This window comes from Lissotriton helveticus, chromosome 7 (assembly GCF_964261635.1).
Source record: "Lissotriton helveticus chromosome 7, aLisHel1.1, whole genome shotgun sequence".
NCBI classification, from domain to species: Eukaryota; Metazoa; Chordata; class Amphibia; order Caudata; family Salamandridae; genus Lissotriton; species Lissotriton helveticus.
This window is the reverse complement of record NC_136068.1, coordinates 842,234,062-842,256,080: the sequence shown is the minus strand read 5'-3', so window position 1 is coordinate 842,256,080 and position 22,019 is coordinate 842,234,062. Positions and strand designations below refer to the sequence as shown.

The following is a 22,019-nucleotide window of genomic DNA, read 5'->3' as shown; positions in this document are numbered from 1 at the left end:
GTTGGGATATACAGTAGAGGGTGTGGTGAGGAGGACGGTTTGGGTACTCCAGGACACTATTTTCATCTGGGTTTTGTTTGCGGGGGAGGGGTAGTGGAGGATTAACTCATTTTTACTAATACATGGGAATAGTCGATAATTCTCTAACAATGCAAACATAATATTTAAAATAAGAGCAAACATATTAGAAGAACAACAAAATGTTTCTAATAAAAGCAAGTTTAATAATTTCCAGTGCCAAAAAGAACATGGTTGCAATTTGTAAAAGCATTACAAATTATAAACTTGTCTTATAAATTCATTGAACTGTTTCTTTCTACAATGCAGTTAACATATGTAAAGCTGCATTTAATCTTGTGTAATGTATTTGACAGATAAAACTGTATTCAACGAACCGTTAAAAAAACCTGGAATTATTTGCATTTTATGCCCAAAACAGTTTGTACTGGTCCATCTTTTCTATATCTTAACAAAATTTAATTTAACATTCAATTCATTTGTACTGCAAAAAAACACAAAATGAAAGAAAGGCATGCCTGCTGCATTCTTGAGACCATTACTTAGAACTGCAAACTAGTAAAATAATTAAAAAGCTATTAGACATCTCTCCATGTTTAGTGTTAAGAATAATGAATCATCTTTGGTTACAATATATTTATATACTATATATTTTAAGCAGTTATCGTAAGGTTAGTTTAATCGGAAAATCACCATACAAAACCACCATGTCCAATTTAAAAATTTCAACCTGCAGAACGCACTCGTATAGGCATAATTATTCTACAAAAGTAGATCACCACATACTATGCAAATATATGTTTGTGAATAGTGAGGATCCTAAAATGAATACTTTAATATAAAAAGCTCTGAAACATTACTATGCATGATCCCTTAAATGCTTTCCATCGCTTTAAATTCACTGAGCGCTTGGACAACATTAACATGCTTTTTCTGAGAAGCCCGTTTAATCTTGGTTTGAGTTTCATCCTGCTTCTCTCTTTTCACCAAAGGTTTCTTCTCTGGAGCTTTCATTTTCCAGGAAACTGCTGGAAGGTTGAGGGAAGCCATTCCTTGAGAGCGCTGGTATTTAGTAGATGCCACATACGAAGCTTTTACTGTTTGAACTACTGCATTCATCAAGTTCTTGGCAGCCTGGATCAAAGACATCGCACTGTCCACCTAGAGCAAAAATACGAGAAGAATTATGTCTACATCAAAATATTTTTCAAGCCATAAAATGTTCAACCCAGATGAACTTTACGCCATGTGTTTCGTAACTCAGACACATGACAATCTTGTTATTCTATTAACATTTTGCAGAAAGAACCAAGAAAATGTTTGTTTAGAACCAATACAATAATGTGAGTTATCACATGCTTCAGTTCAATAGCTCACAGCAAATATGCTTTGAAGGGACATAAGTTTGGGCTTGTAAAGTTGCACAGCTGGAATTTTTTCAAATCTTCCTCATGTTATTCCACATGGGACTGGTCAATTTGAGTACACTTGATGTGCTTAAAAACCTAGGCATTGTCTCAATGCCTATACACTGCTGGTACATTTTAGGTGTACCTGGGTATGTCTGAACCAAGGCTTCTCCACTATGAATAACAGGCGCCCACAGTACCTCCTCACCTTGGGGGAAATACAGATTGTTTACACCTTATGTTCATTATTGACAAGAGTGTATTGTACACATGTGCAAAATAGGTCAGTTTACACATCTTACAACTCACACAGACTGGGTTGATCTGATAGTTATTGAACTTGATCCTACAACCCATCAACAATCTAGTAAAAAGAAAAAGCTGAACTTAACTTAGCGTGCGTGCATTTCAGATATATCAACTGTGTAACCAAACCCTTTAAGGTCCCTAAGTCCCAACAAATCACTTATGAATGCAATACTTTTCCTACTTAAAATTCAGCACCTGAAAAGCTTTGCCATCTTCAAAGATAGCTGTTTAACCTTTTGACAGAAGATAAAGAGCCGTCCCTAAAGTAAAAATATATAGATGAGAATAGTAGAGAAATTAAAGAAACTATTCCTCAAAGAAACCTACTCAGGCAAGGATTGCAGGAACATTATTTTTATAAAGTCGAGAGATCACATGAATAAGTTTAACAATCTGAGGGTTGCTTGCCAATACTTCAGCAATACAAAATATACAAACAAAATACCTAGGATAATGACTAAGGAGACTTCAGAAAGATCATACTTACACCAGAAACTACAAGCTCTCCACCAAGATGTTGAACCTCTGCTTTCACTTTACTGCAGATATTTAGCTGATGGCAATACAATGCAATGCGTTGTAGATATGCCAGTAGATCCTGTTTGCAGGTAGAATCTGGGCACTAGAAAAAAGAAGAAAAAAACTGCACTTATTTAAAAACGTTCATCTGTTGAACATTAGTTCAAAAAAGTTATCTAGTCAATTACATTATATAACAAAAAAACAGATTCATTTGAAATCAAGTTTAAATCTCTGGTAAACAAAACCAGCCTTTTCAGGAACATCAGTCCAATTTGACCACACTAGTAATTTCCACATCATGTCTGACATGGGCATATAAGGAACACTTGACTGCACATAGGGAAGTTTGCCGTTATATTAGTATCTTCAGTGCTCTTGTCTATTCCTAAATTTAAACGCAGGAAAAAAAAAATCTGCCCTGGACATGCGCACCAACCTAAGTACCACACAGTTGAAATTCCCTGAACAATAAGTATTTGAAAAGCAAGTTTGGTAATGGGAAGGCCTTTGAGGAAAAACATTTTTTCTAGACTTTTAAGTTCAAGGGGCTGCATGCAGTCCAGAAGGGTCCACAGGAAAAGACACAGTGTATAAGACTGCACAGGGGGCGACTGAATGTGATGATTTGAGAATTGAGGCAGAAAATCACAAACTAAGCAGTGAAAATTACAAATTCTCTTCTTTGGATCCCAAGTTACACTTCAATTTGTTGCGCATGCTGCTGGAAGCAAGTCTCTGGAACAGAAGACTACATTAGGGAGTGCTTTCTGTACTTAATGTTGGAGTTACGTTACAAGTAGGTTCTATATACACTTGCACAGATGCAAGCTAGAGAATGGCGAGGCATGCTTCCACTACCCTCAAAAACGACACCCAACTTTAACTCAGAGGATAACTGGCTTTCAGGTACAAGTGGTGCCAGAAAAGGCTGCAATTAAAGGGTTGTGAAGTTGTAAAATGTTGCTTCTGCAACATTCAGCAAAGTGTTTGTGGAATAAAGATGGAGAAAAAAAATTGATGAGTGTGAGAAAGTGCCATCTTTCATGCCTTGGTGTGCCCCCACTTTTTTCTGAACTGCTGATGTGCTTTGACTGAGTGTGACCTGGGTTCCTGCCAACCAGGTACCCAGGGCCTGTGTTCCTTCTCTAAAACTGTGCTGAAACTAAACACCCAATTGGCATCTCTGGCCACCTGTCAGCCCCTAGTAAATGGTACCCTAGGTACCCAGGGCGTGGTGACCAGAGAAGACCCCTGAGGGCTGCAGCACTTATTGTGCCACCCTCAGGGGCTCTGTACCCTGGCACCCACACACTGCCTTTGCAGGCTGAGTGCATAAGTACAGAACTAAACCAAGAGTCGACATGGCACACATCCCTGTGTGCCATGCCCACAGAACCCACTGCCCTAGCATACTTCAGTCACCCCTCTAGCTGGGTGCCCTATGCCAGTGGTGTGGGCACAGGTGCATGAGCCATGTGCCCCTACAGTACCCAGGGCCATTCCTGGGCACTGTAAGTGCAGTGATGCCATCAAGAGTATACGGTGCTGGGAGGTTGTCATTACGAACTCCACAGCCCCATAATGGCCTCACTGAAGACGGACAAGTTTGGTACTAAACTTCTCAGCACATTAAACCCGCACTGATGCCAGTGCGGGATTTAATGTAAAATGCACCAGAGGGCATCTTAGAGATGCCCTCTGAAATCCTAAACTACAATCCACGTCTGGGCTGAGAGGCTGCAGAGGCTACCACACAGCAGACATGTTGCTGGACCCCTGGGTGGAGAGCCCCACCCCGCTCTCCTGGGCCTGCAACAATGCACATCCTGGGCGAGGTGCTAGGTCTCCTCCCCCAGGATGGGCAGGGGGAAGCTTCAAAGGCATACCGCCTCCGAGAGCTTCTCCAGATCATTTGCTGTACCCAGCAACTGGCCCCCACCAGTTCTACACCCCCCTCTGGCGGGAAGACTGGTGGGAAAAACTAAGTCAGAAAGGGGGTGTGGCAGCCTGTGCCAGTCCCACCCCTCAGGTGGGGGAGACTAGGTGAAGCACGAACCGGGGCTCCGGCCATCTTGTAGATGGGAGCCCTGCGCAATCCGAGCTAGGCTCCTGCCACCCTCCCACAGGAGAGGAGTGAACTAGGGTGTGTACTCACCCCAGGACAGGGACCCATTGGTCCCTGTCCTTGCCCAACCTGTAACGCCCCTAAATTCAGTATTTATGGGCTTCCTGAACCTTCCTTCCTCAGTTCCAGATATGAAAAGAAGAAAGAAGATCAAGAAGACCCGCCGTGCAGCTGCTAACAGGACGACAACAACTGACTTGGCCCCAGCCCAACCGGCCTGTCTATCCTGGAACCTGCTCCTGCCTAATCCCGGCGACTCCTGCGGACAGCAACCTTGGGACTACTGGAGGACCTGCCTGCCGTGACCCTCTTGAAGACTGGGACTCCCATCAGCAGAGGCTCTGCGGCAACAACCCACCTGGTGCCAACCAGGAAGCTCCGGACCAGCCCACTCTGCACCCGCCGGGGCCAACCGAACCAAGACCACGAGGACGTCCCCCCGGCGACTGGGACCCAAAGTCCAGTGCCCAAAGACCCTCCTCAACGAACCAGCAGATGCCTGCAGACTCAGAACCAGGAGCCACCCCAACCGCGACCAGCAGAGGGTAAGCTTTTCCGACACCCAAAGACACCCCTGCACCCGGTGCCCTACAGCCCCCTGTGCCTCCCTTTGGGGTACCTACCTGTGCTCAAGATCCCAACTTACCTCTCGAAGTGCTGATCGCCCCTGGAGAGTCTCCGTCCCCGAGCCTGCAGCCTTTGTTCCTTTTTGACCTTTCCCAATGGGTAACATTGAGTGCCCGACAGCTCAAGCGCACCCTGCACCCAGCCGCCCGAGTGCCACTGGCTGTGCCACCTTTGTCCTATCCTACTTCCCCCCTTGACCTGAACAAGTGACCAGGAGCTCCGCTCTCACAGCCGCGTGGCCTGCTAGCCAGCAGCCACCAACCGAAGACCCCCTTTCCCGCATTGGATATCATTGGGCTTACCTACCTCTGCACCCGGCCAGCCCTGCGCTGCTGGGGCGGAACAGACTATACTTACCTGACCCTGGGGGACCCCCGAGTCTACACCCAGAACCTTAACTTCACCAGCCAAGTACTCACCTGGAAACCGGTAACTCACTTACCTGCCATTGGATAACATTGACCCATTTTGACTGGAAAATTTTCAAAGTGTGAAGTTTTGAAAACTGCAAATATTCATATAAAATCAGCCGAAGCCCGAATTCCGAAGTACTCGCCTGCAAGCAGGCGAGAAGCCAGTACTGTACCTTGCAGCCCAGTACTGAACCGCAAAAGTAATCCTTACCGGGTTTACTAGTAATCTGTATATTCTTTATAGGAACCCATTGTCTGTTTTTCTATGAAATTTCTTCTGTCTACTTTTGAAAACTTGAAATATTCTTTAAAAATCATACGAAATACTGAAACGCAATTACCTACCTGTTTTAAGTTCAGACCCCAGTGCTGGCCCTAAAAGCCCAGTACTGGATTACAAAAGTAACGCGATCATACTTAACATGCAACCTGAATTTTCTCCCATTGAATAACATTGCCAGATTGTCATTGAAAAGTTTTTAAGTGTGAACTTTTAAAACAGCTTTATATTCATGAAAATTCACCACAGTAACTAAAAGGTTTTTGCTAACTGTGTTTCAGCTTAGACCCCAGGACTGTATCTAGGAGACCCCAGGACTGTATCTAGGATCTAGTCCTGGAGCTACTAAAGTAATCTGTACTGTAATCAACTGTACTTTTATGGTAACAATTCATTGAGCTGAATGCTAAAGTGTGTCTAGACTTGAGTTGCCTTCAGCAACTCCTGTACCTATTGTGTTCACCAACTTCATTGCTTCCTTGCAAAGTAATTACATGAGAGTTCTCATATCTAGCAAAGTATATTTTTATGCCTGTTGGTTCTAAAAATAAAACCACTATATCTTTGGATATAAAAACCACTGGCCTGGAGTTCAGTCTTTAAGTGTGTGAAATCCTGTGCTGACTGAGTGTGTACAAAAAATGCTTTGCACTGCCCTCTGGTACTGCCTTACTGCTCGACCAAGCTACCACTTTTGAGAGTACGGTCAGTCCTGACTTTAACCTCTTATGCCTTTGGGGTTGTGGACTCTATACACAGTGTACTTCCTTATTGTCCAGTATGTATAGAGCCATTTTCTCACAATGAGCTGAGGTCAGAGGTAAGCAGCCATAATGTTTGGTTGTGTGGTTTATTAGATCCTCACAAAAAAAAAACTTCTGTTGATCACAGTCTGTTTTCTCCATCTCGCTTTCAACAATACAGATTTCATCTCTTGACTACTTTGTAAAAATTCTGTGATCACATCTCAGTGATACACCTGGTATTTTCATGGAAGTTCAGGTGACTGTGCCACTTCAGTGCAACCCACCGAACTGGCAGACAGCAGTGGTAGTAGGGATAATCCCACAGGATGCATTTTTGGGCCAATGATAATCCACAAAACCAAATGCCCTCCTACAGTGGATAGACATCATCCAACACTTAAATCACAAAGGAAGAAACAGCTACATGTTCATTGCTGTCCTCTGGAAGAGATATTTCGTGTTAAATGATGAACCGAAATAATGATTACTTCTCAAAGCAGCAATTTTTTGTGTTTTTAAAAAGAAAACCACCACCAGAGCAGTTGGAAATTGCAATCACTCTGAACTGAGAGACAGCAGGACTCACAATAGAGTTTGATTAAAACTCATACCACTCGAACATCATGCATAGCATCTATATGAAACCGGCTACAAATCTGGGTAAGTGTGTGGAGTTAGAGTGTTCATAGTTAAGGAACTGGACAAAGTTACCAAATTTAACTGCTCCCGCCCTCCAGCACCCCAAAAATAATTGAACAATATTTTTAAAACAGAAATGACAGACCACGTAGTATGAAAGGGATACAGACTCCATTAACATCTACATTTCTTTAGGATATGACTCATTTTCTGAAAATGTTCTAAATTGAAATTTGTTTATAAGATTATAATTCTGGAGTGAATTAGTAAAATCTTGCAAAAGGCATGGAGGTTCCAAAACAGACTATGCAGCAGCGGAGACGGTTTTAAGAAGTACCTGCGGTTGGAAATCTCAATATCCGGTAAGGTACGTAATACAATAGAATGTAAATGCAAAGTATTTTAGTTTCACAATGGGCCATACTAGTATTGTAAAAGTAAATACATGGCATTGATAAAGAGAAACTATTTTGTAAATTGCTGGTGCCGGCTGTTCATAAAACATGCATGGGCAACTGGAGCCTGCTGTCTGTTGGCTAGAAGTGTTCAGAAATTCCTAGAATTCAAAGGTAAAAGAAAAGGTTATCTAACTTGCCGGGGGTGAAGGAGAATCTTGTCCTGACGCTAGAAGGTCTCTCAGAAAAAGATTTAAAAAAAGAAAACTACCTACAAGGTCGTCATTTGGGTTCTTCTCTCGAAATTGGAGGTGTATATTGTTTACCCCACCCTCTGCAGCCCAGCTAAAACCAGAGAGGGAGGAAGCCACCGGGGTTACCAACTTTTGAATTTTCTCTTAGAATTGATCAAATTCAAGCCTAAACCTAAGAAGAACTGGGCACGGCAACTGACCGCTGCTGAACAACCTTTATGTCTCTTGAGGTTAGCAGGCCCATGAAAATCAATTGGCAAAGGGCTCAGAGCTTCCCATAAACAGTAGATGGAAGGGTTTCTAGGATCTGTGTCTGCCCGATAATCTAACGTTGCTTTTAGCTAATCCAGTAATAGACCTTGCTCCACTCAAACCCTGTGGCAGCTCCCTCAAACATGTCCCCACAACAGTTTCCTTTAACTTCAAACACCTTCCCCAAAAGATTAACTAAAAAATATGATGCAGAGTATGTAAACTTGATTATTTAGACTACACATATTTGATGGAACACAAGTACGCATTTCCCCAGTCAGTACCACTCTACTCAAGAGTTTTAGGGCTTAGAAGCAGCGCCCACACACCAGTCCCTTGCAGGGCTTGTCCCCACTGGGGTGGGATGAACCTCATGTTGACATGTATGCATATTGTTCAGCTGAATGGACATACCATTACTATGTGAAATGGCACGCTGTAATGGGGCGAGTAGCATGAAATAGTCTGTGGTTAAGACTCTATGGACACTACAGATCTTACACTGTTGGTAGGTTAAGATTGACGCATCTGCATAACCACAATGAGTACTTGTCATGTATATTGTTTTATGTAAAATGGTAAATAAAGTAAGAATTTTTTTTTAAAAAATAAAAGTTTTGGGGCTTACTCCATCAATTCAAGCAGAAAGGTTCTGTTTGGAGACTACATGAAAGACTAATATATTCATGCCCAGCAGCAACTATAGATTAACCTTCACAAACACTAATGAAGACAATGTCCTTGTTTTTTAGCATTTGCCACACAAGGCACTCTTCTGGATATGGCGCTGGCTTGGGAAACCTAAAAGAAAGAATTTTAAAAGAAGAAAGGAAAAAAAGCTTACATTGTCGGCAATGGTACGTCCCAGCTTGTCCATCCGGGATCCTGCCTCTGCAATTTTCTTGGCAGCACTTATAACATCAGAAGTATTTTTAAGGGGCCCTTTACCTCTGCAAAATAAGTGTACAGATTTAGACACTGCAAACTAAGACTTAAACCATTAAAATGATTTCACTCTTAAATGCAAAACATGCACATAAGAATTTTCATGCATCATGAGGCGATTGGAGCAACATTCTTATCACCCTCAAAATAGCTTTATTCTGAATTTCAATCACCTTCAGAAAGCATTTTCAGTTTATAAACATTTATAAGTGTGCTTCATGGAAAACAAAGGCCATGAAAACCACAAGACAAATAAGTAGTATGTTTAATAATGCAAACATTTCTAAATGCCAGTTTCCTTCAAGAGAAAGATTAATGAAACCCACTCTTCAGTGCAAACAAAGTTAAACATATCTTAATAAAAAATGAACAAAGAAGGGCGGGGCTGATCGGCCAAGTAGGCAGATGTTCTGTAACAGTTATGCCCCCGCTTAACAATCCTCTCAACAGGACACGACGACACCCACCACAGTGGATGCTTGAAACTGTACTTTATGTTGCATCGCATCACCCACATGTTAGATTCCTAGCTGCTTGTGCTGTGTGCCGCATTAGCCTTGTAGTTCCCGGTGATATGCAGAACTAGGAGCTGTGAGGCTCAAGGTAGCAAGTTTGCACTGCCTCATAACTAGTGGAGATGCTGGCCTAGAGCAGAGTGCAGCCAGCTGTCCCATTGAGGGGTGCTGTGCCGTGGTGGAGAACAGCAGAGAAAGGCTGTGGCCACAAGACAGACTCCACAAGATACTGAAGAGATTATGGCGAGGGGGTACACAATCGCAGGCTACCCGCTCACTACGTCGCATGGACACCGGGTAGCCTCAAGCACGCAATTACATGTCTTTAGAAAATGGCTGAGACAGAAAGTAGCATGCCCGACTGCCCGCTGTAATTGAGGATATGGTCAGTGGTGGAGTGAGGCCCACAAACCCGCCTCTAAATCGATCTGGCAGGCTGCAGAGAAGCTATGATCATGACTTACCTACTTCAGTGATGGAGAGTTGTAGATGGCCCAGTGGTGACCGGGGAGGGCTGCCATCCCTCACAGAGAAGAACCGGTCTACTGAGCCCATTGGGTACCATATACTGGTTTCAGTGGTGCCAGGTGAGCAGCAGCCGACAGGTGCCCTGGGCCATTTTCCACAGCCACCATTACGGTGAACGAGAGACAGAGAGACAGAGAGACAGAGAGACAGAGAGACAGAGAGACAGAGAGACAGAGAGACAGAGAGACAGAGAGACAGAGAGACAGAGAGACAGAGAGACAGAGAGACAGAGAGACAGAGAGACAGAGAGACAGAGACAGAGATAGAGATATATATATATTTTCACCCCAAAGTTTTTCGACTGATGCTTCTGGTTTTTCTACTCCAAGAATGCATGGAGGCCTGCTAATCAGATCTCAGTGCCAGTGCCCTGCCCCCAAAGTGTATGCCAAATTGGCTGTACCCATTTGGAAATAGCAAACTTACCTGTAAGTCCCTTGCATGTGCTACCCTGGTACCCAGAGCATGTAAGTTATAAGGGTACCCCAGGGCTTGCAGCTTGTGCCACCCTGGATGTCCCCCACGTAAAACAAGTCCCTCAGTCCACCACTGCAGACTGGCAGAGCAGTCGTGCACTGCTACCTGACTTTGCCATTGAAAGCAATGGCAAAATAACGAAGTCTCCTGCACATATGTGTAAGTCACCCCTCTGGCAGGCCTACCGAATCCTAAGGCAGGGTGAAACATATGATACGGGCAGGACATGTATTTTACATGTCCTGTCCGCAAACAAAACCATCTTTTCTACTGTGGAAAGACTTGGTTGCCCAATTGGTGACTACAGGATTACACGCTGCTTCGCTCAGCTGTGTTAATTCCTGACCGACGTGACTAAATTCGGCACTCCAAGGTATCAAACAACTTGTTACATTAAGCCCAACTTGTATCTCAAGCAGAAATTAATTTAACTTTTACACATGCCACCTTGTTGCCTTTAAAATTCCTGTGCCGGGGGTGTAACCAAGATGGCGGTCAGATGAGACGTGCTTTTGAGTCTCTTACCCCGTCGAGCTTCTGCAGCGGAGAGCGCCTTCCCACCAGGTCCCCAGCAAAAGGGGGGCACACCGGAGCCCCCTCTGCAGGCATGAGCCCATTGATGTCGAGAATCGCCGCCCAGGGGCCCGAGATGAAGGCCTGTGGACCGCATGGCTGGCTGGCGGCTGCTTTGGAGGTGGGCAACCACTGAGAGTACAAGCTTGCCCGGCTGACTGTTGGGTGGTGGTGACGCACTGTACAGATGATGAATCAATAGAGAGGAGCCCTGTTCAGCGTTCTGCCGGAGCACAGGAGGTGGCAGAGCGGAGAGGGGCCGCCGCCTGCCAACAGCCAGGCCGGCTGACGCAGCAAAGATACAGATCGTAGACACAGACGCTCTGTCCATTACCAGTGCCTGCATAGCCGCAGGAGAGGGGGGTGAAGGAGGTTCCTGAAGCCAACCATGGAGGTGCGGGATCCAAGCGGTGCCCCGCACTACACCCGTAGGGAGAGCAAAGAAGCAGGCTTTGCAGCGCCCGCTGGCCTGGACCTCTCCCACCAGGGGCCTCACAATAAGAGATCCAGGGCAGATGCCCTGACACGTGGTTGAAAGACAGTGGCTGGTGGCAGAGCTGAGAAGGCTCGCGGCCGCCTGCGACTGGCCGATGAGGCAAGTGCAAATTGTGGACAGAGGTAGGTCGCTCATCATTGGTGCCTGCACAGCTGCAGGGTGGGGAGGGGGGAAGGGCCCTTCCCCAATTCTGAGGTCCCTTAGCCTGCCACTGAAGATCGGACTCCGAGCAACTGCCCCCTACCTTGCCTGCGAGAAGAGCGGAGAGGGGGACTCAGCAGTGCTCGCTGGCGTAGTCCACTTGCGCAGGAGTCATCAGAAAAGGAGGCCTGGAGCAGAGGCCAAGGGCCGCGTTGCCGACCAGCAGAGTGGCTGGTCGACCACGCCCGCTCCCTTACTGGGATGAGCAAGAGGACCTGAGTCATGGCTGCCCTGTGTTCCAAGAAGGATTGGTCTCTGAAAGACATGCTCGCGAAACAGTCAACCGTGGGGACGCCATCTGGGCCCCTGCTGAGTGACACTGGGCAACAGGAAGAACGGAGAACATGGAGGCCCAACAATGAAGACATTCATGGCTTTGCTTATCTCCTCCCTCCGAGGGGACCTACAGGCAATGCAGACGCAGCTCTCTGCAGATATGAAAACGGTACGAAGGGACATGGAAGAGGTCATAATTCAGTTTGTAAAGTTTCTGGTTACACCCTACGGTATGTCCCACGCTAGGATCAAGACTCCCTGAAGCAGAGAGAGAATGCACCTAGAAGTTAGAACAGGACATATAGCGGTTGCCAAATTAGGGATGAAATAACCAGCTTTTTAGACCTTTGCCAAAGATGCTCTCAGTGGGTTGGCTCAGAGTCAGTGGTAAAGTGTTCCCCTTTTTGGCTTCAAGATAGCCAAAGGATGGGGTTCCCATCCTGGCTATGGAATTTCGCACTCTGACCAGGTGAGCTCCCGTCGCTCTAAGTTCGCGGACAGGAGTGTAAAGGGCTATCATTGGGTGGAGATAACGCAGGCCTCTATTCCACAGAATTCTGTGACAGTAATACATAGCTTTGTAAGTGATCCTGTTTTCTACTGGCAGCCAGTGGATGGTAGCCAGAGCTTTAGAGGAGGATGTTCTTCTAGGGAGGTTCAGGACTAGTAGAGCTGCAGCATTTTTAATACGTTGCAATTTGCTGAGGCTTTTTTTGGAGCCTCTTAGATATAGAATGTTACCACAGTCTGAGATGTAAATTGAACGTGTACAAGGGTTTTTCTGGCCGCAGTAGGAAGTAGGTCTAGGAGTTTTCTTAGGACTTTGAGAGTCCCAAAGCATTTTCCGGCTACCTTCCGGATTTGATTCTCAAACAAAAGTTTGGGATCACATCAGACCCATAGATTTTTAGCTTCCTCTTTTAGGGTGGGGGTTTGCCTCCGAGCCTGGGGCTATCATGCTGATGCCCAGATTGAAGGCGTTGTCCCAACTATCATTACTTTGGTTTTATTGCCGTTAAGTTTTAAGGTAATTGTTGGACATCCGTGAGGCAAGCTCCGCTAGACAAGAGGAGAACTGATTAGCCGATATCTTCTTGTCCTGAGAGAAGGTGACAATTAGTTGCATGTCATCCGCATATGACACATTGGTTACTTTGTATTTATCCACAATTTCAGGAAGGAGGCCAATATAGAGATTGAATAACGTGGGGCTCAGTATAGAGCCCTGAGGGACCCCCTGCCTAAGCGGAGTGGGATTGGATATATGCAGATGCGGAACGACTTGGAAGCTGCGAGAGAGGAGGAAGGAGGTCCTCCAGCGAAGAGCTGAGCCCCCAATACCACAAAGTCTTAGTCTTTGAAGGAGCAAGTTATGGGATACAGTGTCAAATGCAGTGCTAAGGTCCAACAGGACCAGTGCTGCAGTATGGCCTTCGTCTGCACTTTTTCACAATGTTTGTTACGAGGAGTAGTGCCATCTCTGTAGAGTAGGAGGCTCTAAAGCCAGATTGAGAGGGGTGAAATAGATTGTTAAGTTTAATATGACTTACAAGTTGGTTGTTCACCACTTTCTCCACGATTTTGTCAAAGAAAGGCAGGAGAGAGATGGGGTGTAGGTTTTCTAGCAGCATAGGGGCGGCGGAACGTTTTTTGTCAAAAGGAGAACTATTGCTTGCTTCCATTTCAGAGGAACTTCGTCCAAGCGGAAAGATATCTAGAAGTTGTTGGGCATAGGGCAGGATAGCGTTCATTCCTTGTATAAGGGTTTTGGGCAGAGCTGGAGCGGAGCTAAATGTGATGCTCATGGCCAGACTTCAGGTCAGCCAACGTGGGGGTTTAAATTCAGAAAGACCAGTCCCCCCAAATAATGGGTCGTGTGTGGTGTCAAGAATGATACAGCTATGTGCTTCTGATGGGAATGTGTCATAGATCTGCACTACTTTAAACGTGAAGTAGTTAGTAATTTTGTTGCAGTTCAAGTGATGTTAATGGAGAGGCCATAATGCGATCTAGCGAGGGCAGTGATTCAAGAATGAAAAACAGTTCTTTAAATGAGTTGTTGGCTTGCTCAATTTTACCAGTATAGAAAGCACAGCATGTTTTTCTAATAAGTGTGTGATATACTTGAAGCTCATTTTTTTAGATGGTTTTACTAATGGGGAAATAATCCGTCCTCCACTTACGCTCAAGCCGTTTACAAGTTTTTTTGGCTGCAATCAGAGTTTTGTTGAACCAGGGCACAGAATTCCGCCGCCTCTGGGTGTAGTGAGTGGTCCATGGGGCTATTTCGTCTAAGGCTCCTAATATCCATTTTTCGACATCTGTGTTAGATTTATTGACTATTTCTCACGAAAAAGAGGAGAGGGTCAAAAATCTCATCTACCCCGAACCCCCTTGTATAACATGTTAACACAAAGAGGGGTGGAGAGAGGTAAAAGGTGATTTACATGCAGTGGCACGAATTGTGTTTTTGAAAACTGCCCTCACTCACACACAAATGTGTGTGACATGCTTCATCATCGGTCTGCTTACAAAACACCCTGGCGTAGCCAAGCACAGGATGGAGCATAGGGAGGGGGGAAGACAAAACAACATAAACGTGAAACGCAGAAGTGACAGGGTGTGTTATGCCCGGCGACTGGGTACAGTGATAGAAAAGGTACAGCAAAGAAAGTGCTTAAAACTGGCTCATGGGTACCCTCTCAGAACCCTTTATTCACCGGTCCCAAGGCCAGGATTAAATCGTGAAGGATGGGTGTGTTATAGAGAAAGCTAGGTCCTCAAAAACACCCCATCTTAAACTGCCAGTGTCAACATGTTTCGACCGTCTTACTGTGCCCCCAAAAGAAGGTCACGTTGGTCTTCCTCAGGACTTGTACCAGTCCCAGTCAGGTTCCCCACATTACCTTACTCTGGTCAGTTGCTGGGGTTCATGGACCTAAAAAGAACCAAACGTGTGGAGGTAATTCCCGCAAACACAGGATACAAATACTGGAAAGACACAACATACATATGCCAGTCAAGGGGAGTTGGGTACATACAGGTAATCACCATATTCTCCAAAAGATTATGAATTAAAAATAATAATCACCCTGTGAAGTAACGGGCATCAAACTGATGGAACTATCAGTTCTTCAATGCCCAGGTTAACTGCATCATTATCTTAACCCCTCCTAAAAAATCATCTGCGATATGACCCAGATATTCATTATCGCTGCTGTCATGTGTAAAAACACTCCATCCACTCGCTGTTTAAAACATGTCCTTTAATGATCAAGGGCCCAACTGACTGGTCAAGGCACACGGAGATCTGGCTGGTTCTAGCGGCTGGGGTGGCCAAACGAAATGTAGCAAGGGGCTGGGGAGCACAGGAGGCCCCAGAATGGGACCAGTGGCGGCGAGACTTAGACTGGTGTCAAAGGGTGAGGATACCGTCTACAAAGCCAATGGGTGTGTGAAAAAGTGGAAGAAGATCTGGGGCCCCTGGCGAAGGTATCAGGGTGTGTGGGGGGGAGCGGGAGAAGTGTGATACGAGGGATGCGATAATGATTCAGCATGACTTGCCCTTGAATGTACACTGGATTGCTAAATATTTCTAACTATGCCACCACTGCTTTGTATTTTGTGAGTCTGTGAGCGATAATTAATAAAAAAAGATTTCCCCCCCAAAAAAGAAAACATGTCCTCATCATTGCTAAAACCAGGGGAACAACTCCATCCCTGCCCACCAGCCAACACTCAGTTTATCAAATTGGTGAACTCGAAATGGCGGCGGGCAGGGAGAACCCCTAAGAACACAACCTGTATCCAAAAGAAGACAGAGCATGTCAATTGTCAATTACCTGTATCATACTGTGCTTTAAATACTCCAATTTTGACGGAGAACAATAAAAGCACCCCAACTCTAGCCCCCTTACTGTTCTGAAGAGAGTTCGCACAAGTCGTGCCTGCTTCCTCAACGCCGCGTAGTGCAGTGAGAAGACACTGGCACGGCTAAGTATGCTTCATCCACATCCACCCCCGGAGGTCACGTGGGGCGCATATGAGTCAGCGTGCCAACACTAAGTGGGTGGAGGAGGGGGCATGGTCCCAGGCTTTAGAACCGCGCCTCTCCTCTGTCCGTCACAATCACCTAGAGAAGGACGGGTGAACCGAGGGGAACCAGATCCCGTTAAAAACATCATCTCTGGGGATAGTAACAACAAAATGGTGAATATAGACCACTCGCATCATCAAATTACAAAATGAAAACGGAAGCGAGAGGGGACTCATCTTTCTATATATGGAGGCACCTCTCTCGTGTTTAGTCATATAGAAGAGGGAGTGAGAAGAGGGGGCGGGCGGGGGGCGTGACCGGCAGAGGGCGATTGGCCCAATACATAAATAAAAACAGACACCAATCCCCAGTAGTTATTAATACGAGAGTGCTGTGTCCCAGAATGTAAATAGACCCTGCCAGTCGAGGAAAGGTGCTATAGGGGCCATCTCCAGGGGACAACTGGCCACTACATGCTGCCAGAAAAGGGTTGGAAAGTTTATCTTGTGAGGGCATGCCATGGGATATCGTCATTAAGCTCCACAATGTGGCTCTTCAAACGATAGACCCATTTCTGTTCTCTCAGTAAAAGGGCTCTATTCTTGTCCTCCGTATAAGAACTCGGCTTCAGTTGTTCGATGACCGACCACCTGAGCTCCTCCGTGGTGTGCCTTAGTTCCAAGTAATGTGCAGTCAATTTCGTATTAGACCTCCCACATCTAATAGTACTTCGATGCTCCATAATGCGATTCTTCACTTTACGGCTTGTCATCCCAACATACTGCTTCCGGCATGGACATGTAATCAGGTAAATTACTCCTCCAGAATTACAATTAGTATGGGATCTTTGTTCCCAGGGGTATGCCAAACCGACGTCAATGCATTTCGTACACACACTACACGAACCGCACTGTGTGTGTCCACTCACCAGGGGTAGACCAGTAGATGTAATAGCCCCACCATGTTGCACATTCCTTGGTCTAGTATGGACCAGTAGATCTTAGGTTCGGACTGCGTTTAAATGAGAAAAGTGTCTTTTCTACGCTCAACCCATTGGAATCTAAAATCCTCCAATTCTTCAGGATAGTCCGTTTAATCTGCTGAGAAGCCGTATTGAATGTGGAAACAAAAACTGATTTGTTGCGGGTCTGATGGTTTTGGACAACAAGAGTTCCCGGTTGACATTGGAAGCTCTTTCTGGCCCTTTTTATCACCCGTTCCGGATAACCCCTCCGTAGCAGTTTCTCAGAGAGGAGACTCGCCTCCTCCTTAAAATCCACTTTGTCAGAACAGTTCCAGCGTATCCGGAAAAACTGTCCATCCAGTAAATTTTCCCTAAGGGATTTGGGGTGGAAGCTATCGAAGGCAAGTAAAGAGTTCTTATCCGTTGGTTTGTGGAAGACTTTAGTATGCAGAACCCCTTCCCTCAGTTCAATCACCAGGTCCAGGAAAGGTAAACTCGTCTTGGTAATAGTGGAAATGAAATGGTGTAAGGGATTCCTCTGATTAAGCCATTCCAGGAAGAGATGAACCAATGGTTCATCTCCCTTCCAAACCACCAAGATGTTGTCAATATAACAACGCCAAAGTTTTATATTGGACGTCCAGGGGCAGGAGATGTCACTAATCACAGATTGTTCAAAGGCCCCCACGTAAAGTCCCGCCAAACTAGGGGCAAAAATACTGCCCATGGAGGTACCATGGGTCTGCAGGTACAGGGTACCCTCATATTCAAAGTAGTCCTTGGTCAAGGCTATTTCTGCCAGATGTAGGACGAAGGCCCGAAGTGTTTGATAGGGCCAATCCTCAGCAAACAAGATTTCTTCCAAGACCCTGAGGGTTTTTCTTTGCGGGATGTTGGTATACAAGGCCTCGATATCAAGGCCTATGAGAAACTCCGTACCAGGGTCAAATGGCATGTCCTTTAAATGGTGCAGAATATCTAGAGTATCCCGTAGATATGCCGGTAACCTCTTTACTAGAGGTTTCAAATAAAAGTCACAAAACTGTGACAGAGGTTCCAAAGGGAACCCATCCCTGAGACTATCGGTCTCCCTGGAGGGGGGTCTGGTAGGTTTATGAATTTTTGCGAAAACATAGAAATAAGGAGTTCTCGGTTGCTTATTAACCAAAAATTCAGCCTTATGTCCCGAGATCCAGTCGTTGGACCGTGCTTCCTCCACCAATGAGACAATCTCAGTGGTGATCTCTAGAGTGGGGTCCCTCACAAGTTTCTGATAATTACTGCCATCCGATAGCAGGCAGGTACATTCATCATCATAGGTGATTTTGTCCAAAATCACTATGGCCCCGCCCTTATCTGCAGGTTTCAGAACAATCCTCATTCTCCTCTAATTCCTTCAGGGCCATCTTCTCCACATTAGACAAATTAGAGAAGGAACGCGATTTCTGTTGCTTTACATTCTGTAGGTCATGGATAACCCCCTGCTCAAAAGTCCCCACCTCAACAGGCAACACGGCTAGTTGGGGAGGAAAAGTAGACTTCGGACGAAGTGCAGTGTCCCCTCTCAAAGTATCAGTGAACTCTTTATCTTGAAAAAAGATTTTCAGCCTGATGTTCCGAAAAAAAGTAGCCAAATCCTGGCGCAACTGAAAGTGATCCAACTAATTTGTGGGAACAAATCCCAAACCTTTGTTGAGAAGTTGTTCTTGTGTGGCAGATAAGGTAAGCGATGACCGATTCAATACCAAGGACGTCACCGACTGGTCCCTGTTAGCATGCTTGATGCCATGCTCCTCGTGACCCGTTGGTTGATCTTTTGGTCCTGGTCGTCCCAGGTCACCATCTGTTGCCCTCTCTGCTTCCCCTTGCTTCGGCCCCTCCCTAAAAAGGCCCCTGGAAATTCTGAAATTGGGCTAATTGAAAATGGGGGGTTTGAAAGAGAGGGTCCTCAAATTGCGGGTTCTGAAAAGGAGGGTGAGGCGGATAACCCATCATAGGCCAATTACAGGCCTGATTCTGGTACTGTTGAAACGGATGTTGAAACATCGGGGGTCTAGGTTCTCGCCAGTATCCACGCCCTCTCCCCCTCCTTTTCTGGGGATACTCAATGTCACTACTATCAATGGAGCTACTTGTCGTGTAGTGTCGTGGTCTACCCTGATGGTTACCCTTATTGTTCTCAGTTAGCTTCTGTCGAACATTCCTCTGTTGTGTACGGATATAGTTTTTCTCTCGAAAAGTTCTTAAGGTCTTTCTGTAATTTAGTAATTTTGGAATTCATGAGGTAGTCTCGATACTTTGCGAGTTCAGTGTTAACCAGATCTAACTTATGGTAAAATGTAGCCATCACAATCTCTGCTCTGAGTCCGGATTCAGAAGACTGTACCTGTATAAGGAGGGCATCTGCCAATCTTTTAGCTGTAATTATTAACTTACATTTATTGAAGTCATCCCCAAGTTGGGGATTGGTATTCAGAGTCTGAGTAAAAGTTTAAGTACTAAACTAAGTTAATTTCCTTCAGATGATCATCTGACTCGGCTTAAAGGAAAGCGGGGGTCTGTCAAGAAGAGTAGAATAGGCCACCCTGATGGTCTGACCAGGGAACTCTTAGCGGTCTGTCCACTTCAATCTCAGGGATGTTGGACAATATCGGGTCTAGGATATGTCCTAGTTGGTGGGGGTGTTCACTTTTTGAAATAGGTTCATAGTATTAAGTTCCTTACATAGAGATTGTGCTTACAGGTTGGAGTTATTGTCGAAGTGCAAATTAAGATCACCTAGGATTATCATGGTGTGGCAAAGTGCTGTCTGGACAATATTTTCAACAAGACTGGATATGAACTGTGTAGCGAGTCCTGGAGGACGATAAATCAGGCAGCCCGCAAGAGCGTGGTCTTCTACAGCACCCAGGGTGAAAAAGATGGCTTCGCAGTTTTTAATGTTCACAGCACTGATGGTACATTTTAGGGACAGTTTATATATTATTGCTATCACTCCTCCTTGTATAGAGCGATCCTGCCTTAGTATTCCATAGCCTTGAGGTAAGGCATCTAGGATGTCGGGGGTTGAGTGTGAGAAGTTGGCCTGATATGCAGTGCTCACTATTCTAGTGAACACTATGTATCAGTCCAAACAACCCTTATTGATGATTGGTTGTAAGTCAACCTTATAGACCAGCTATCCTAGTAGCATGGATACGAGCAGCCTAAGGCTAAGACTCTAGAGGGCGTGTTAAGCCAGCTGTTTTACCATCACATTACCCCTTGAACACCAAGTGAAAGGACACCAAACAAGTTGTTATCAAAAACAAAGTGTATTTATTTATAACAAGACTACCCTGGCTCTTTATGAGACAGGGAGCTAAGCACACAACTAAACTCTTAAGAAAATACTTTAAGTCGCACAATTTACACAAATGCCCGAGGGGCACGAAAAACCATATATTACAAAAGTGGAATGCGAATTACTAGCAGGTAAGTAACTACTCTCATAGACTTTAGAAACGCTAGGCCTACAATACTAAACCCTTAGATTAGTAGCAGGAGGCCTGTGGACGTCGTGTGCAGAGTGGGAACTCTCACGCGTAAGGCGGGAAAAAGTCTATGGAAGCTAGCAAAGACAAAGTTACTGTTCTCGGGCGAACCCGACTAGGTGGGTCGAAAACAAGAGTGGATCCGAACACTTAGAGTGTTGGACTATGCTGAAGCACCGGAGTACTTGGTTTACCTAGCCCAGGGGCTGTGGCTGCATAGGGTTCAAGTTGCGTCGGAAACCCTCGTTGAAGATCCAGGAGCCTGAAGAGAGAAGTTGCTGGCAGGGGACCAGTGAAGAAGTTCGTGGTGATCCAAGCCTGGATCAGGGAAGAAGAAACCTGTAAGCAGAGGGGACCAAGTTCTGAATCACTAGCCAGTGATTTGAGTGGGCACCAGGATGGCACCTGGCACCTGACGAAGTCACCTCAGCCAGGTGAGTGGGCGCTGCTGGGCTCTGCAGTCTCTCGGACCAGGAGGCGTTGTCGGCGACCAGGATGGAGGTGCGAGCTGTCCCACGAAGGTTCTTGCTGTCGACGTCGCTGGACCCAGGATTGGGCAACAAGTCTTGGCAAATGCAAGGCCCACGCGGTGGACCTAAAATGGCGTCTTGAGTGGACCAGGAGGCTCCAGGGTGCTCCTCTTTTGGAGGGGAGCAAGGGCTAGTCTGGAGCAACCAGAACAGCAGTGTTTGTCGTCGTGGAGCGTCGTGAGAGGGCCACTAGCCAACGGGCAAGCGACCTGGACAACGCGGTTGGCAGCAAAGAGCAGAAGGGCCCCACGCAGATCTCATGGATGCAGGGGGGCTGAACTTCGGTGCTGGAGCTGCTCAGGGTCGGGGCTTCTCTTACCCCAAAGCACTCGGTCGAGGGTCACTCGGTGGTCGTGCTGGACAAGCGTCGTGCAGTTCTGAAGATGGCCGGTCCCTCGAGGTCTCGTCACACCCACGGATCACAGCTGGGCTGATGATGTAGGTTGAGGTCAGAGGTGCCAGGGAAGCCGGTTCTCGTCGTGCTGGAGCAGTCTTGATCCGAAGGAGAGACTGGCAACAAACCGCGATGCTTGGTTGGTGCCTGCTGCTGCAGGGTGACTACTCCTTAGTCACAAGGGAGAAATCTTGAGAAGAAGTCGAGAGTTCCTTTCGTGGAAAGTAGTTTCAGGATTCAAAGATGATCTGATTTGGAAGGGGGCCAGTTCCTACCTTTATCCTGCAAAAAGGGGCTGGCACGCGACTAAGTCCTGCCCTATGGGTGGGACTAGGAGGGGGGTGGTTACACCCCTCTCCTTTGGCGGGCTTTCCCCAGATCAGGGGCTGGAGTGCCCCTGGAACTGGTTCCAGCCGGCCTATGCACAGTGAGCACCGGGGTGCCACTTGCAGTCACCTTCCTCTAAAGCCCTGCCTACCTAGGATACACAAAATCCTGTCTGGGACGGTGCTGGCACCGCCCCTGGCAGGAAACCCTTTGTCCTTGCCTCCTGGGCTGGGAG

The 22,019-nt window shown here is 46.1% G+C and overlaps 1 protein-coding gene across 1 annotated transcript in view; it reads right to left on the bottom strand.

The window, feature by feature from the left end:
• Positions 1 to 203: 203 nt before the first annotated feature.
• Positions 204 to 22,019, bottom strand: part of CTNNA1 (catenin alpha 1) — a 420,641-nt gene continuing 398,825 nt past the window's right edge. Inside the window, exons 16-18 of the mRNA XM_078653347.1 lie at positions 8,834 to 8,939; positions 2,224 to 2,358; positions 204 to 1,179 (exon numbers count right to left, since the gene is read on the bottom strand). Coding sequence (XP_078509473.1) covers positions 892 to 1,179; positions 2,224 to 2,358; positions 8,834 to 8,939 — 529 coding nt within the window. The 3' untranslated portion in view covers positions 204 to 891. The remainder of the gene's footprint in view (positions 1,180 to 2,223; positions 2,359 to 8,833; positions 8,940 to 22,019) is intronic.